This window comes from Lepus europaeus, chromosome 6 (assembly GCF_033115175.1).
Source record: "Lepus europaeus isolate LE1 chromosome 6, mLepTim1.pri, whole genome shotgun sequence".
Lineage (NCBI taxonomy): Eukaryota > Metazoa > Chordata > Mammalia > Lagomorpha > Leporidae > Lepus > Lepus europaeus.
In genome coordinates this window covers 102,169,205-102,186,113 of record NC_084832.1, presented here as the reverse complement: position 1 = coordinate 102,186,113, position 16,909 = coordinate 102,169,205, and the positions used below count along the sequence as shown (strand labels likewise).

The following is a 16,909-nucleotide window of genomic DNA, read 5'->3' as shown; positions in this document are numbered from 1 at the left end:
TCTCCAGGGCATGTTCATCCTGCCAGATTGAAACACCATGTTGTGTCAGAATTCCCAGCCTTTCTCAGGTTGATGTTCTATCGTGTGTGTGTGTGTGTGTACTATGTTTTGTGTTTTGTTCACCCATTCTTCTGTTGATGGGCATTTGAATTTCATTTAGTTGTTGTAGGTGAATATATATATATATATTTTTTTTTTTTAAGATTTATTTATTTATTTTAAAGGCAGAATTACTGAGAGGGAGAACACAGAGAAATCTTCTATCTGCTGATTCATTCCCCAATTGGCTGCAACAGTTGGTGCTGGGCCTGCCTGAAGCTAGGAGTCAGGAACTCCATCCAAGTTTCCCACATGGGTGTCAGGGGCCCAAGGCCTTGGGCCATCTTCCATTGCTCTCCTAGGTGCGTTAACAGGGAGCTGGATCAGAAGTAGCGCAGGGCCTGGTGTTGCAGTGTAACGGGTTAAGCTGCCTCTTGAGATGCCCATATTGGTACCAATTCAAGTCCTAGCTGCTCCACTTCTGATCCAGCTCCCTGCTAATATGCCTGGGAGAGTAGTGGAGGATGGCTTAGTCCTTGGGCCTCTGCACCTGCCTGGGAGATCTGGAAGAAGCTCCTGGCTCCTGACCTTGGCCTTCCTCCTCAGTCCTGTCAAAGATCTTGGGGCGGGGTGGTGGTGGCTGTGGTTGTGGCATAGCAGGTTGAGCCACTGCCTGCGATGCCAGGATCCTATATGAATACCAGTTGGAGTCCCAGCTACTCCACTTCGAACCCTGCTACCTGCTTGGGAAACCTGGATGGAGTTACTCACTCCTGGCTTCAGCCTGGCCCAGCTCTGGCCAGCCCGGGCCGTTTCCACCATGTGGAGAATGAAACAGCAGATAGGAGACTTCCTCTGTGTTTCCGTGCTTGCTTCCCTTTGATTCTGCCTTTCAAGTAGATAAGTAAATCTTTTGTAAAAAGACCCTTCCAGGGAGGGAAGAATTAGGATCTGTGCTTGCAGATGCAGCAAAAGACTTTCAGAGAAGCCATGAGTTCATCCCTGGGTCTCTGGGGCAGGAGATGGGGAGTGGGCAGCTCCAGGCCCCAGCTGTCCAGCCCCTGAGCCTGGTGCCACACATTACCCACCCTGAACGGCCTTGTTCTTCTCCCCTGCCTCTGCCTGGCCCTGGCTCAGGTAAGTCAGGCTCAGTGCAACCGGGGGGGTCAGGGCACTGGGGGCTGCACCGCAGTGTCTGATGACTCACGCGGCCCCGGCAGCACCTGGCCCTGGCCCGTGGGAGGCGAGGCCCTGCCAGGATCCAAGACTGACTTCTCCTCCTCCACGTCTCCGCTTACCAGTGGCCCTGGGGAGCCAGGGCCGCGCTTTGCAGGCAGTGGATGGAGGGGCTGTCTGCAGAGCTGACCATCCAGCTGGGAGGTATAGATAGCTCTGAGCTCACTCCCAGCATGTGTTGGGCCCTCAGAGGAAGGCAGTAGGGATAGGCTGCCCAGCTGACTCAGTCCTCATTGCTTCTGGCTGCCTTTCTTCCCTGCCTCTCTGGAAATCCAGCCAGCTGCCAGCATCCTCAGGAGCCCAGGTCTCCCCACTGCCCCAAGAGGCCAAGTGGGCCAGTCTGGTGGGCCCAGGCTGGGGCTCAGAGCAGCCTTCCGGACCTGGGGACCTGGCTGTAGCTCCTTGAGGGCAAGGATTAGGCCTGCTCCCAGCCCAGGCCGCGGCACAGCAGAGTAGGACACGCTGACCAGGGCCAGGCAGACATGCAGATGACATGCAGAGCAGCATGGCAGATTAACACCTGTTATTTCTGAGCCGAGTCTCCCGCCCTTGTTGGCCATGGCCCCGCCTCCAGCACGTCTCACTTTTCTGGGCCCAGCGTGCTGGCCTTCTGCTCACAACTGCCTTCATTTTCTGCCCTGTCACTGTGTGTCCCTCTCCCTGGCACTGCCAGCAGTGGTCACTCTGGTTTCCTTGGGCCAAGCTCAAGCCAGCACCATGTGCAGGTGGTAGGGTGGTGACAGCCAGTGACCTCACTTCCCATTTGCGTTCCCCTTTCCCCACAGCTCAGCACCTTCCTGTGGGTTGCTCTGGGACTTTGAGTCTTTCTTCCTCTCTGTGTCCCAGGCTTGCTGTCCTGCTAGCAGACAGCCACTTCTTATTAAATGCTCCCCCTCTCTGAGCCAGGCTGAGGCCGAGGGCTATGTGGTCCCTGTTCTGTGCAACTTCATGGTCTAAATAAGGGGACAGGCTGGAGGGAGGTGGAGCGGCTGGGCAGGCCGTGGTGTTAAATGCAGCCCTGCCCCGAGGGCCAGGCTGTCTCAGGAGCTGTCTGGAAGGGGGCAGAGCTTGCAGTGGATGTAGGAGGGTGGGCGCTTTGGCAAGGGGGAAGGCAGTGTGTGAGCTCAGGCTGGAGACGTTGCAGCCGATCGGGTCAGAGTGCTGTCATCGTGGAGGGTTGCTTTGTAGCAAAATACTTGAAACGAGCCGCTTGTGAAGGAAACAGGCTTCTTCCAGATCACGGTTTTGAAGGTTTATAGTCCAAGACCAGGCACTCAGTGAGCCCCTGGTGAGGATGGTCCTGCTGGCAGAGTCCCCCGGTGGTGCAGAGAGCATCATGTGGCAAGAGGGAGCCACGTCTGTCTCTCTGAAGCCACTGGGGTGGGGAGGCATTGACACCGGATCTCATGTCGGAGCACTGGTTGGAGTCCCAGCTGCTCTGCTTCCAATCCAGCTCCCTGCCAGTGTGCCTGGGAAAAGCAGCAGATGATGGCTCAAGTTCTGGGCCCTTGCCAGCCTTATTGGAGACCTGGATGGAGTTCCAGGCTCCTACCTTCAGTCCCAGCTTGTTGGTGGCCCATCTGGGGAGTGAACCAGTAGATGGAAGTTTCTCTCTCTCTCTAACCTTGATAATAAATAAAAGCCACCAGGCTCCACCCTGCCAATCTAATCCAATCTAACCCCCCCCCCCCCCACCTCTAAACGCTGTAAACAGTTACTTTTCCAGTCTGCTACCACCATCAATATGGGACTTTGGGTACCAAGCCTTTGACACATGGTTCTTTGGGAGACACTGAAACTGATATCCAAACCACAGCGTCTATTGTCCAAAGGTGAAGGGACGTCCTGTGAATGAATCGCACACAAGTAAGGAGCAGAGCTGGGACGAGACTCCAGCAGTGTCAGGGACTAGAGGCAGGTAGGGCTCTTCCCACTCAGGGGAAGGGACAGAGGTCAGTGAGCTCACTGGGACTCCCGCCCCTGCGTCCTCAGCAAGGCCTTGTTCCTGGATTCTCCACTTCCCTTTGCTTTGCCATGCCATGGGTTTCCAGCTCCCTACACGCTCCCCTGTGGCCTGCACCTGACTTCCTGCTCCTGGTTCAGTCTACACTTTGCCCTGGTGGCTGCTGTGACCTGGGGCAAGTTCTTTAACCTTTCTCAGCCTCACTTTCCTCATTTAAAATTTTTCTTTCTTTATTTGTTTTCATTTTATTTGAAAGGCAGAGAGACAGATTATACAACGGCTGATTCAGTCTCACAACAGTTAGGGCTGTACCAGCCGGAGACTAGAAGCCAGGAACTCTATGCAGCCTTCCCACATGGTGGCAGGGACTGTGTCCTAAGGTGTGTGTCAGCAGGTGCGTCCTAGGGTGTGTGTCACCACTGTGTCCTAAGTGTGTGTCAGCGGAAAGCTAGAATCAGGAGCAGAGCCGGGATTCAAACCCAGGCACTCTGATATGGGATGTGGGCATCCCAAATATCATCATTTTAATTTATTTTTTAGATTTATTTATTTATTTGGCAAGCAGAGTTACAGAGAGAGAGGGAAGACAGAGAGATTTTCTATCCGTAGGTTCACTCCCTAAATGACCACAACTGCTGGAGCTGGGCCAGGCCAAAGCCAGGAGCCTAGAACTCCATCTGGGTCTCTCACATGGGTGGCAGGCCCCCCATCAATTGACCATCTTCTGCTGCTTGCCCAGGCACATTAGCAGGGAGCTGAATCAGAAGTGGAGCAGTCAGGACTCAAACTGGCACCCTCGGTGGATGGTGGCCTCATGGGTGGTGGCTTAATCCATTGAACCACGATACCGGCCCCTGAAACGTCATCTTAACTGCTGAGCCAAGTGCCTGCTCCTGCTGCCTTATTCTCCATTCCCACCAGCAATACACAAGAGTTCCAATTGCTTCACATTCTTGCCCTCCGGGAGCTAATTTGGTGAGGCAGTGTGACAAAGGCTTAGCTGACTAGCCAAGAACCACGAGAAGGCACAGGTGCCCCACTTCCACGTTGGAGGGGACCAGGGTAAGCTCCTTGGGGCGGTGGTCTTGAAGCCTCAGAGCTCCAGGGACAGCGGTCGTCACAGCTCAGGTGTCAGGCCCAGCGACTGTCTCCTGGGGCTTCCCTCTAAAGTTTCTCCTCCACAAACAGCCTCCTCCAACCCCAGGTGTATGTGGCTTCAGTACTTCCCTGCACAGAGAGGCCCCCAGGCCATCAGGAGTAGGATGGATCCTTGGGCCCCAACCTGCAGGACTCCCAGAAAGGGCTCTTCCTCCTAGGGAGGCTGTCTCTCCTTGGGTGGGAAGGCTCCTGGCCCCCCATACCCAGTCCTTTTCAGTATCGAGAGCTAACCCAGCATTGCCTACAGCAGGTTCTGTGAACCACAGGAACGGCGCTGGCTGACTTCACTGGCCTTCTGCTAAGTGGCAGGGGCTTTGTTAACTCGGTGCTGTTTCATACCTTCATGGCCCCGAGGGAGGGCTGTGTGGAGAGAGAATCAGTACTCAGGTGAGTTAGTGGATGGGATTGGTTCCTGTGGGGATGGGTGACTGAGAAAAGGCCCAGCTGGCTGGTCAGGGGTGTGAGGCTGGCCGTGGCGTTTGGAGACAGCGGTACTGTCTTCTGATAGGCCCTGCACCAGCCATGCTCCCCTTCAGCTTGTGGTCAGGCCAAGACTCCCCTTGCACTGCTCTCAGCAGCCTCGCCCCTGCAGGGTGGGGTCGTAGATATGAGCTCTGTGTGCCAGGGGCGGTGGGACACTTGTCCTCTGACAGATGGGCCCAGTGTTCTTCCCAGCTCTCCCCAGGCCCTCTCTGGGGCTGCCCAAGGCCACCTGCCACATTGCAATGCCCAGCTGCCCCCGTTGGCCTCCCCCAAGGCCCAGGCCAGACCCCTGCTCTCCCAGCCTGTGACTGCAGAGAAGGCTGTGGTTAGGTGTCCATCGGCAGAGCTGTGATTTGGGAACAGGTCCCTTTCCTCCCCACTGACTCACCTGGATTTTCTACAAGTTTCTCTCTGCCGTGGCTCTTTGCCAGCCTTCACCATAGCTTCAGGGCTCTTATCTCTGGGCCCATACCCCCTAGTTCCTGTCTTTTCTGCCCCTAACACTGTGTCTCCCAGTGTGTGCATCCTCCAGGGCACTCTGGCTTCTGCCAGCTCTGGGTGCCACTGCCCAGGAGAGAGAAACGTGGGCAGTCTACTAGGTCCAAGAAGGTAGTCTGTCTCCAGGACCCGGGTCAGGGTGAGCGGCCAGGCTCTTCACGCAAAGACCCTGAGAACCGAGGGGATGGAGCCAAAGAGCACAAGCTGAATGGTCTCTCTGCAAGGGTGGCCCACTGCTCAGCCGCGGGGTATTTCCCTGGGAGAGGTGAAGTATGGGGGACAGCCTTAGAAAATGTCTGTTCTTGAGGCCATTGTGGCGCAGTGACACCAGCAGCCCCATGTGACAACACTGGTCAAGTCCCAGTTGCTCTACTTCCAGTCCACCTCCCTGCTAACGTGCCTGGGAAAGCACTGAAATAAGGCCCAAGTGCTTGGGCCCTTGCCATCCACATGGAGGACCCAGATGAAGCTTCAGACTCCTGGCTTCAGCCTGGCCCAGCCTTAGCCATTATGGCCATTTGGAGAGGGAATCAGCAAATGGAAGATATATTCTCCCCCTCTCTCTGTCCTTCTCTGTTATTCTGCCTTTCAAATCAATCAATCAATTTTTCTTTTTCTTTCTTTTTTCTTTTTTGTTAAAGAAAGAAGACTTACATTCTCTTGGTGCCTAGGGCACAAACAAGCCAAGGGACTGGGAACAAATTATTTCCCTCTCCTCTGGGCTAAAGCTTCTTCTTCCTCAGGCCAGATGGGACCTCTGGGGTCCCCTGGTCCAGTCTCTGCTTCTGAGTGTTGGCCTCTGATGTCATATACTTAAAATAATTATTAAGAGCAAGGCTCTGGGACTGGACTGCGTGGATTGCATTTCCACCACTTGCTGGCCTGTGACCCCCAACGAGTTTCTGTGTTTTTTTTAAAGACTTATGTATTTATTTGAAAAGCAGAGAGAGGCCGGCGCCGTGGCTTAACAGGCTAATCCTCCGCCTTGCAGCGCTGGCACACCGGGTTCTAGTCCCGGTCGGGGCGCCGGATTCTATCCCAGTTGCCCCTCTTCCAGGCCAGCTCTCTGCTATGGCCCAGGAAGGCAGTGGAGGATGGCCCAAGTGCTTGGGCCCTGCACCCGCATGGGAGACCAGGAGAAGCACCTGGCTCCTGGCTTCGGATCAGCACGGTGCGCCAGCCGCAGCGGCCATTGGAGGATGAACCAACGGCAAAAAGGAAGACCTTTCTCTGTCTCTCTCTCTCTCACTGTCCACTCTGCCTGTCAAAAGAAAAAAAAAAAGCAGAGAGAGAGAGATCTTGCATTCGCTAGTTCACTCCCAGATGGCCACATGGCCGGGTTCCACTACTACCTTGCCAGGTGAGTTAGCAAAGAACAGCTGGGACTCGATCCAGCACCCTGGTTTTGGATGCCAGCCCCCCTGCACAAGGTTCTAAACCTCTTTGTGCCTTAGTTTCCCTGTCTGAACATGGAGGTGAGAATACCAGGTGCAGAGGCTGTTGAGAGACGTGAAAGGGGATGCACGTAGAGCTGGGACTGTGTACGTGTCTGTGTGTGTACGGGGCCTTGTCAGATGAGGTGTGCAGTGTGTGGCACATGTGAGTGCTCATGGTGGTTAATGTTAGCACAAGAGTGAAGGAGACTACTGCGTTCCCTCTGCGTGGGAGAAGCCTGGATTAGATGCCAGCTGTCTTGGAGGCAGTGGAATGGCCAGGCTGACCTCTGGAGGACCCCTGGTGCCAGGAAGGAAGCTGGCTCAGCAACACCCACGGAGACCCAGCACTTCCTCCCACTCTTGGGCATCTCACCTGCAGGCACCGCCTCTGGTGAGCGGAGTGAGACTGGACGGAGTTGTGGTGTGGGAGGAGCCGGGAAGGAGGATGAGTGGAGTGAGCCAGGCGCAGAAGGACAGAGGCAGCCTGGCCTCACTTACAGGTGGACTCCGGGATGCTGGAGCCCACAGAAGCATGGTGCTTACCAGGCTGGCGTGGGCAGCACTGGGAGATGTTGGCCAGAGAGCACCAAGTGTCTCTCAGACAGGAGGAGTGAGGCTTGGGGGCACCTGTTGCACAGCGTGCTGACTGAAGTGAGCAATTTCAGAATTGCTAAGTAAATTTCGATGTTCTCGCCATAAAGAATGAAGAGTATTAATGGTGGCAGATGTGTTAATAGCTTGGTGTAATCATTCCATGCTGTGTAATAGCATGATTTTATAACCATAAATACATACAATTAAAGAAAGAAAAAGTCAAAAGTCACAGGGCTCTGAGCCAGCTTTAGCTGCCTTGGGATTGACTCTGTGCTGCCCCCGCCACAAGCCCCTCCCCTGAGGGGGGTAAAATTGCCTGTCTGGCATCAGAGCCCCTGTGCCCTGTGGCAGGGATAGCCGTGGGCTGGGCTGGGGCTCTTGGCACAGGAGGCCGAGGGACCTGTGCTGCCTGGAGCCAGGTGGGGAGCAGGGCCTTCCCGGCTGCTGTGTGCAGGAGCTGCACAGGGTGCACCTGCCTGGCCTGTGAGACGAGTTTCCGTTAACCCAGCCTCCTCTCAGGGCCAGGCCCTGGGCTACAGGCAAATGTCCTGGACAGGAGCCAAACCTGGACAATTTGTCCCAGATCTGATGGTGAGTGAGCTGGGTGCACTTTCATGGCCTCAGTTTCCCTGTTGGGCAAATAATGACTGCCTCTTGTAAAGGGGAAGTGGATTTGCTATGAAGCTAATGAGATTCACACATCAGGACCCCGACTTACATGGGCCCCTTCCAAGTCGATAAACCTAATCCCCCGCCCCACCTCAGTGTCCTATTGTTTTGCAGCCCAAAGAGCATAATTGCAAGTATCTGGCTGTGAAAAAGAGGAGCTGGTGCTGAAGTACAAATGGAAAACGTGATTTTTGCTTTAAATAAATATAACTTGGGTCCTACACATGCCCCAGACTGGACAGAGCTGTCACGCTTCCCCCTCCCCCACAGAGTACTCAGTACTTGGAATCCGGGTGCTGATGGTTCAGTGATCACAGGGAGCCCCTTTTTTAGAGCCTTCCCCAGCCCTCTGCTAACATGATCTGACTAGGACAAAGACAACTGGAATTGTGTTTGTTTATTTTGAAAGGCAGAGAGACAGACGTAGATCTCCCCTCCATTGGTTCACTCCCCAAAGCCTGAAACAGCTGTGGCTGGGTCAGGCTGAAGTCAGGAGCCTGGCACTCAATCTGGGTCTCCCACATGGGTGGCAGGGACCCAAGTACTTGGGTCATCAGCTGCTCATTCCCAGGAGGCTGGAATCTGAAGTGGAGCCAGGACTTGAACCCAGGCACTTTAGTAGGGGGTGAGGGTGTCCCCAGTGGCATCTTAACTGCTGGGCCAAATGCCAACCCTTGGAAGGGCAATGGTCCACAACTGGTAATATTCTGCCTCTTTACCTGGGTTCTCATAAAATTAATTTTTTAAAGATTTATTTATTTAGGCCGGCGCCGTGGCTCAATAGGCTAATCCTCCGCCTAGCGGCACCGGCACACCGGGTTCTAGTCCCGGTCGGGGCACCGGATTCTGTCCCGGTTGCCCCTCTTCCAGGCCAGCTCTCTGCTATGGCCTGGGAAGGCAGTGGAGGATGGCCCAAGTGCTTGGGCCCTGCACCCCATGGGAGACCAGGAGAAGCACCTGGCTCCTGGCTTCGGATCAGTGCGGTGCGCTGGCCGCAGTGGCCATTGGAGGGTGAACCAACGGCAAAAGGAAGACCTTTCTCTCTGTCTCTCTCTCTCACTGTCCACTCTGCCTGTCAAAAAAAAAATTTATTTATTTGAAAGTCAGAGTTACACAGGAGAGACGGAGAGAGAGAGAGGGAAGGAAGGAAGGAGGGAGGGAGGGAGAGAGATCTTCCATCCACTGATTCACTCCCCATTGGCCTCAACGGCTGGAGCTGTGCCGATCTGAAGCCAGGAGCCAGGAGCTTCTTCCAGGTCTCCCACATGGGTGCAGGGGCCCAAGACTTGGGCCATCTTCTACTGCTTTCCCAGGCCATAGCAGAGAGCTGGATCGGAAGTGGAGCAGCCAGGTCTTGAACTGGCGCCCACATGGGATGCCAGTGCTTCAGGCCAGTGCCACAGCGCTGGCCCCACATAAAATTAATTTTTAAGGCAACTTTTTTGAAATGCAATTTGCATACAATAAGCTGTATACTTCAGGTGGACAATTTGGTAAATTTTCACAGATGTGTATAATGGTGAAGACATAAGCACCATCGATATAGTGAATGAAGCCATCACTGCCAAAAATTGTTAACCTAATTTTATTTTATTTTTTTCTGATCTTTGTTTTTCTCAGAGAGAGCCTCCCCATTTTTAAATACCCTAGGTTCACAAAATTCTGGATTTGCTCTTCTACAGAAAGGCTCAAATGGAACCAGAATAAGTAAATACTTTGAAAATTAGGTTGTAAAAGGTTATTCAAAGTAAATACTTTGAAGATTAGAAGTAAAAGGTTATTTGCACTGATTTAACTCACACCTGTCTTAGAAAGCTAAAAGAGTTTTTGGAACCTCTGGTCAGCATCTTTTTTAAAAGATTTATTTGAAAGGCAGAGTGACAGAGAGCACACATGCATGCTTTGGATCCTCCCTCCACTGGTTGATTCTCCGAATGGCTGGGGCTTGGCCAGGAGCCAGCAATTCCATCTGGGTTTCCTGTGTGGGTGGCGGGGACCCAACCACCTGGGCCATTTTCCACTGCCTTCACATTAGCAAGAAGTTGGATCGGAAGTGGAACAGCAAGGACTTGAACCAGTGCTCTGATATGGGATGTCAGTGTCATTTGCTGTGTCACATTGCTCCCCTCCCCCACACCGGCATCTTGCCATTCATTTAATAGTTATCCAGGGCCTATAATGTTCAGGCAGTTTCTGTGGTGTTTGGTATAAATAAGTGAGTAAGCAGACAAAAAGAAGTTCCTGTTCTCATGGAACTTTCCTTTTTTATTTTTATTTTTTAAAGATTTTATTTATTTTATTTTATATATATTAGTATATTTGTCACAATTAATAAACCATGCCCAGATTTCTCTACTTTTTTTTTTTTTTTTTTTTTTATGACAGGCAGAGTGGATAGTGAGAGAGAGACAGAGAGAAAGGTCTTCCTTTTTGCCGTTGGTTCACCCTCCAATGGCCACTGCGGCCGGCGCATCGTACTGATCCGAAGCCAGGAGCCAGGTGCTTCTCCTGGTCTCCCATGCGGGTGCAGGGCCCAAGGACTTGGGCCATCCTCCACTGCCTTCCCGGGCCATAGCAGAGAGCTGGCCTGGAAGAGGGGCAAGCGGGATAGAATCCGGCGCCCCAACCGGGACTAGAACCCAGTGTGCCGGCACCACAAGGCGGAGGATTAGCCTGTTAAGCCACGGCGCCGGCCTATTTTATTTATTTTATTTGAGAGTTAGAATTACAGACAGTGAGAGGGAGACAGAGAGCAAGGTCTTCCTTCCGCTGGTTCACTCCCCAGATGGCTGCAATGGTCAGAGCTGCGCCGTTCCAGAGCCAGGAGCTTTTTCCTGGTCTCCCATGCAGGTGCAGGGGTCCAAGGACTTGGGCCATCTTCCACTGCTTTCCCAGGCCACAGCAGAGAGCTGGATCGGAAGTGGAGCAGCCGAGACTAGAACTGGTGCCCATATGGGATGCTGGCACTGCAGGTGGAGGATTAACCTACTGCACCATGGCACCGGCCCCGGAACTTTCCTTCTGATGAGGCCCAGGGAAGCCAACAGTGCTCAGGCAAGCATTTAGTAAAGCAGTTGAGACACCTGTGCCCCATTTTGTTGTGCTCGTGGGCAGCTCTACTCCCTAGTCCAGCTTCCTTCCTGTGCACACCCTGGGGGGCCAGTAGTGACAGCTCAAGAAGTTGGAGACCTGGAGCCCAGCCCTAACTGTTGCGGGCATTAGAGGAGTGACCCAGCGGATGGAGGATCTAGCAGAGCTCTCTCTAGGATTTGTCTGTCTCTGTCTCCCCGCCTTCCTGTATGGTATGTGAAAGGTGTTGTGAAGAAAAGACAGGCAGCACGAAGTGCCAGGGCGGTCTGGGCCGGGGTGGGGCGGGCAGTGATTTCAGTTCTCAGCGAGGTGGTCAGTGTGGGCCTCCCTGCGACTACAGCGGCTGAACCTTGAGACCGTCAGGGATGCGGCCGCGCATCTCCCAGGGCAGAGAGCTCCGCTGGTGGAGAAACCAGATCCAGAAAGGCCCTGAGCGAGAGTGGGTCCAGCTGGTTCCAGGGGCAGCCAGGGGGCGAAGAGGGTGGAGTGGAAGGGATCAGGGAGGTGGCTGAGCGTGGAGGGGTGAATGGATCCCACGGCAGCTTCCAGAAATCACAGGGACTTGGACCCTTTGGTCTGCGGGAGACATAAGCCTTTGGACGGCTTCTGAGTTCTAATAGGATCACTGCAGCTGCTGTGTTGAGAGTGGACTGGGAGTAGGTGGGAGGGAATGTCCGCATCCAGGGCAGCTTGACCATGGTGGGTGAGGCAGCTGGATCTTGGATAGGTTCTGAAGGTGGAGCCATTGCAGACCCGTTCACCCATTCATTCAATGCATCGGCATCCAGGTCTCAATGGTCCACACTTGAATGTTGAGAAGCTGACTGGGACAGATCACTGACCACGCTGCTCCCTGTGTACAGGGCGTGGCCAAGGAGCTGCGTCAGAGCTGCATGGTTTCTGAGCTCCCCCGGACTACAGCACTCCCTGCCTTCTCCTTCCCTGCGGTCATCCCGCCCACGACCCCAGACCTGCAACTCTCCCTCTCAACATGCATTCCCTGACTGCAGAACTTCTCTCCACCCTTGCCCTTACACTAGTCTCTGAACTAGACTGTGTACCTGGGCCTAGAACTTGCTCCGATTATAAGGAAACTGAGCCACAAAATGTTCTCACTGAGCCAAAGTTAAGACCTGTCTCCTAAGTCTGTGACAATTTAGTTAGAAAAATCTGGAGGAAAAGCCTTGAAGGAACCAGATTTGGGAAGAAATGGCTGGGGCCCCATGGCTCATTCGCAGCGGGGGATGCCTTCAGCCCTCTTGCATGTCATGGCTGCGGCCTGAGTGCCTCTGGTTAGACGTGGAGTGGAACTGTTGAACATTCATTCGCTGGGCTGCTGAAGGAGCCTGTTCAGAGTCTTTCCCGCCAGTACTGCGGCTCAATAGGCTAATCCTCTGCCTTGCGGCGCCGGCACACCGGGTTCTAGTCCCGGTCGGGGCGCCGGATTCTGTCCCGGTTGCCCCTCTTCCAGGCCAGCTCTCTGCTATGGCCCGGGAAGGCAGTGGAGGATGGCCCAAGTGCTTGGGCCCTGCACCCCATGGGAGACCAGGAGCAGCACCTGGCTTCAGATCAGCGTGGTGCGCCAGCCGCGGCTGCCATTGGAGGGTGAACCAACGGCAAAAGGAAGACCTTTCTCTCTGTCTCTCTCTCTCACTGTCCACTCTGCCTGTCAATAAAAACAAAACAAAACAAAACAAAAAAAACCAATCAACAAACAAAAAACAAACAGACTCCCTGGGAAGCTTTGGGAAGAGACATCTTGCTGGGCTTACGGTACTAAGTGTCAGTCAGCTCACAGGCAGTGTCCCCCAGGTCTGCTCCTTCCCTCCGTCCTGCCTCCTCTGACACAGTTCGGTTGCTGTTCCAGGCCAGCAGTCTTCTTGGCAAGCAGGACCTCTTCAGCGTGGCCTCTTCATTCAGCCTTGGCAGTGGAGAAAGGTCAGCTGGGGGGCCGGCTTGGCCTCGCCGAGCTCTCTGGTTACTGCCCAGGTGGCCAGCAGCCCACTCGTCTCACCTGCCCCCTGCATCAGCAGCTTCCTTCTGTAGATAACAGTTGCAGGCCCAGCGGGACAGGGCAGGCTGGCTGCTGTACCCTCTGGCTGCAGGGGTGGAGTCAGGGGTGATAAATCCTCATTCAAATCTGCCGGGCCTGCTTCTCCCCTGTCCAGTGCTCTTCTGTAGGGCCTAAGTGAATGCCCACGCCACCTCTGCACCTGAACTGACGACTTAAACCTGTCTAGCATGCGCTGGACCCGTCCTGCAGGCACACATTGCCACTTAGATCCGAACGCTGGGAACTTCTTGTCTGGTTTGTGATAACAGAAAATAGGGACGGCTCCTTGCAGTTTTCCAGGGTCTTGCAGACACAGCATCGGCCTCCAGGAGCCTGGGTCCCTGGGGAGCGCTCACTGCTACCCGTCAGCTGGTGTGGGGAGTGCTTAATACTGCCTGTCAGCTGGTGTGGGGAGTGCTCAGTACTACCCATCAGCTGGTGTAGGGAGTGTTCAGTACTACCGGTCAGCTGGTGTGGGGAGTGCTCAGTACTACCCGTCAGCTGGTGTGGGGAGTGCTCAGTTCTACCGGTCAGCTGGTGTGGGGAGTGCTCAGTACTACCCGTCAGCTGGTGTGGGGAGTGCTCAGTACTACCCATCAGCTGGTATAGGGAGTGCTCAGTACTACCTGTCAGCTGGTATAGGGAGTGCTCAGTACTACCTATCAGCTGGTGTAGGGAGTGTTCAGTACTACCAGTCAGCTGGTATGGGGAGCGCTCAGTACTACCCGTCAGCTGGTGTAGGGAGTGCTCAGTACTACCCATCAGCTGGTATGAGGAGCACTCAGTACTACCTATCAGCTGGTGTAGGGAGTGTTCAGTACTACCCATCAGCTGGTGTAGGGAGTGCTCAGTACTACCTATCAGCTGGTGTAGGGAGTGTTCAGTACTACCAGTCAGCTGGTATGAGGAGCACTCAGTACTACCTATCAGCTGGTGTAGGGAGTGCTCAGTGCTACCCATCGGCTGGTGTGGGGAGTGCTCAGTACTACCCGTCAGCTGGTATAGGGAGTGTTTAGTACTACCCATCAGCTGGTGTGGGGAGCGCTCAGTACTACCCATCAGCTGGTTTGAGTCTGAGCCCAGGCTGCAGATGGGGACTGGCTGGGTTTCCTGCTACTAGCCTAGGCCTCCTCTCACACTCTGTCTCAGTACTTTGCTCCCATGCCCGCCTCTCCCAGACAGGACAGGACATCTTGTAAGACCTCCCTAGTCCCACCCCTCCCACTGAGAAGCTGTGGTGTCTCTGCAGGTCGGAATGAGCTGATTGCCCGCTACATCAAGCTTCGGACAGGGAAGACCCGCACCAGGAAGCAGGTGGGCCTGGGGAGATAGGCGTGGGTCCCAGGGACAAGTGTCCCATCCCTAGCTCCCAAAGGGCCACACTGTCCCTGTACCAAGGCCAAGCATGGGCTCTCAGCTGGACAGCGATGATGGTGGTCTCTGGTAGGTGTCCCTGCTGCCATCACCTAGGAAGAAGCCCCTTGCTTCTCTGGGGAATCAGCTGACCCCCTTCTCCAGGACAGCCCCACCGACGGACCCATTGGTTCGTTCACTGATTTTGTTCAGTCCTTCCACAAATGTGGTTTGAGGGCTGAGCGTCAGGGCAGCCAGAGTGGAAGCAGAGGCTGTCTGGGAGGTCGGGATAGGAGCCCTCTCTCCCTGCCACAGGTCTCCAGCCACATCCAGGTGCTAGCTCGTCGCAAAGCCCGCGAGATCCAGGCCAAGCTCAAGGTAAGGCCCGCTGCAGTGGTGGGAGGGAGGGAGGGGCCGCTGAGCACAGGTGGGGCCGGCTTCCCTGATGTTGGTGCTGTTTGTGCAGCAGGAAGGGGCTGGCTGCTTGTGTGCTGAGCCAGTGTGCTGCTTGCTATTGAGGAAGGTCGTGTTCAGTCTGTGACCTTGCTGCTCTCTGCCACTTGACGTCTGGACTTTATGTGTGTGACCGCAGAGCTCCAGGCCCAACTTCCTGCTCCTGGCTCCTGCTCCAGGGGGTCCACACAGCTCAGATCAGCCACATCACCCTCCCAGCCCCGTTGTTGGAAGACCTCAGGAGCCTTGCTGGCCTCTAGGTGCCACTGAGCAGAGCCTGCGAGGGTGGCAGGGACAGGAGGCACAGTGTAGAGGGTGGGTTTTATGTATTGGGGCAGGGAGCTGGTGGAATTCCATCCTGGGATTGGCAGTTCCTTCTTCCCGGATCGCGGGGCCTCTCTCTGTACAGGATCCCCTGCAGTACAGCCCTGCTCCCACCAACAGTCAGGCCTTGAGGACCTGGAGCCAGGGGCCCTTGTGATGAACACTAGGAGAGGGTGAGCTCTCCATCCATCTCCGGCTGTTAACGAGAGAGCCCGCACAGCCCCTAGCCTTAGACCTGCCCAGACCAGTAGCTGGCAGACTTTTTTTTTTTTTTTTTTAAAGATTTATTCGTTTATTTGAAAGGCAGAGTTACAGAGAGAGAGGGAGAGAGAGAGAGAGAGGGAGGTCTTCCATCTGCTGATTCACTCCCCAGATGGCCGCAACGGCTGGAGCTGTGCTGATCCAAAGCCAGGAGCCTAGAGCTTCCTCCGGGTTTCCTATGCGAGTTCAGGAGCCCAAGGACTTAGACCATTTCCTGTTGCTTTCCCACGCCATAGCAGAAAGCGGGATTGGAAGTGGAACAGCCAGGCTAGAACTGGTGCCCATATGGGAAGCCAGCACCGCAGGTGGTGGCTTTACCCGTTATGCCCCGGCACCAGCCCCTGGACTTTCTTTTTAAAGCGATGGAGGCCCCTTTGGCTTTCTTTCCCAAACAGAATCCACAGTTTGCTCCGGGGGCAGCAGTTTAGTCAAAGCTGGCTTGGCAAGAAGCAAACCTAAGACTCCCTCCTTTCATGGGGCCTCTTGTACCTCAAGACATTTGAACCCTAAGATACTCTGGTAATCTGTGATCCTGACACTCAGCATGAGTGGGTGGGAACAGACCTTCGAGCCTCCTGGGAAGCCACACCCAGTGCCCGCTCAGTTCCGTTCAGCCCAGCTGTCCCCTTCCTCACCACAGCTGTGGCCCACACCTCACTGCTTTGTCCCTGCGACAGCTGGCTGGGTCGCAGCTGTTGCTCCCTCCCTATCAAGCTGCCACATGGACCCCTGGAGCCCAGCTTGCTCCTCATGTCCCTCTCTGGTGTGCTTCTGTCTCCCTGGGACCCCAGCAGGTGACGGAACAGACTTCCCAGTGTTGTGGCCAAAGGAACATTTAATTCCCTTGGGGGCCTGGCTGTACTGCCCGGATTCTCTCCAGGGAGTTGCACCTGTTCTTGTCCACAGGTTCTTCCCTGGGGCCCCAGGACAGCCCCAGTGGATTGTTCAGCAGGCACCAGGGGACCTTAAAATAATACAAACGGTCGTGAATATGTGTGCTTTCCTGGAGAGATTGATTGGTCTGAGGACTGTGTCCAACTCGCAAGGGCTCTGGGACCCAAAATAACTAAGCTGGGGCCTGTTCAGCAAGGTCAGGTGGAAATCTTTGCCTGCCGCGGCCGGGATCCAGCCCTGGCCCTGCCTGGTGACTGACCCTGGGCGCTCCTTGAGCTCCGGTCGGTTTCCTCATCTGTAAAGTGGCAGGGCTTGGCGAGGTCCCGTCCGTGGCCCCTCCCCCACGGCAGCCCAGCTCCAGAATTTGGCGACTCCCTGGCTCCACTGCCCCTGATGTCACTGCCA

The 16,909-nt window shown here is 54.8% G+C and overlaps 1 protein-coding gene across 1 annotated transcript in view; it reads left to right on the top strand.

Annotated features, from left to right (window-relative positions):
* The window catches only part of TEAD4 (TEA domain transcription factor 4), a 74,607-nt gene that overhangs the window by 30,949 nt on the left and 26,749 nt on the right, over positions 1–16,909 (top strand). Inside the window, exons 4-5 of the mRNA XM_062195205.1 lie at positions 14,469–14,533; positions 14,888–14,950. Of these exons, the coding sequence (XP_062051189.1) occupies positions 14,469–14,533; positions 14,888–14,950 (128 nt within the window). The remainder of the gene's footprint in view (positions 1–14,468; positions 14,534–14,887; positions 14,951–16,909) is intronic.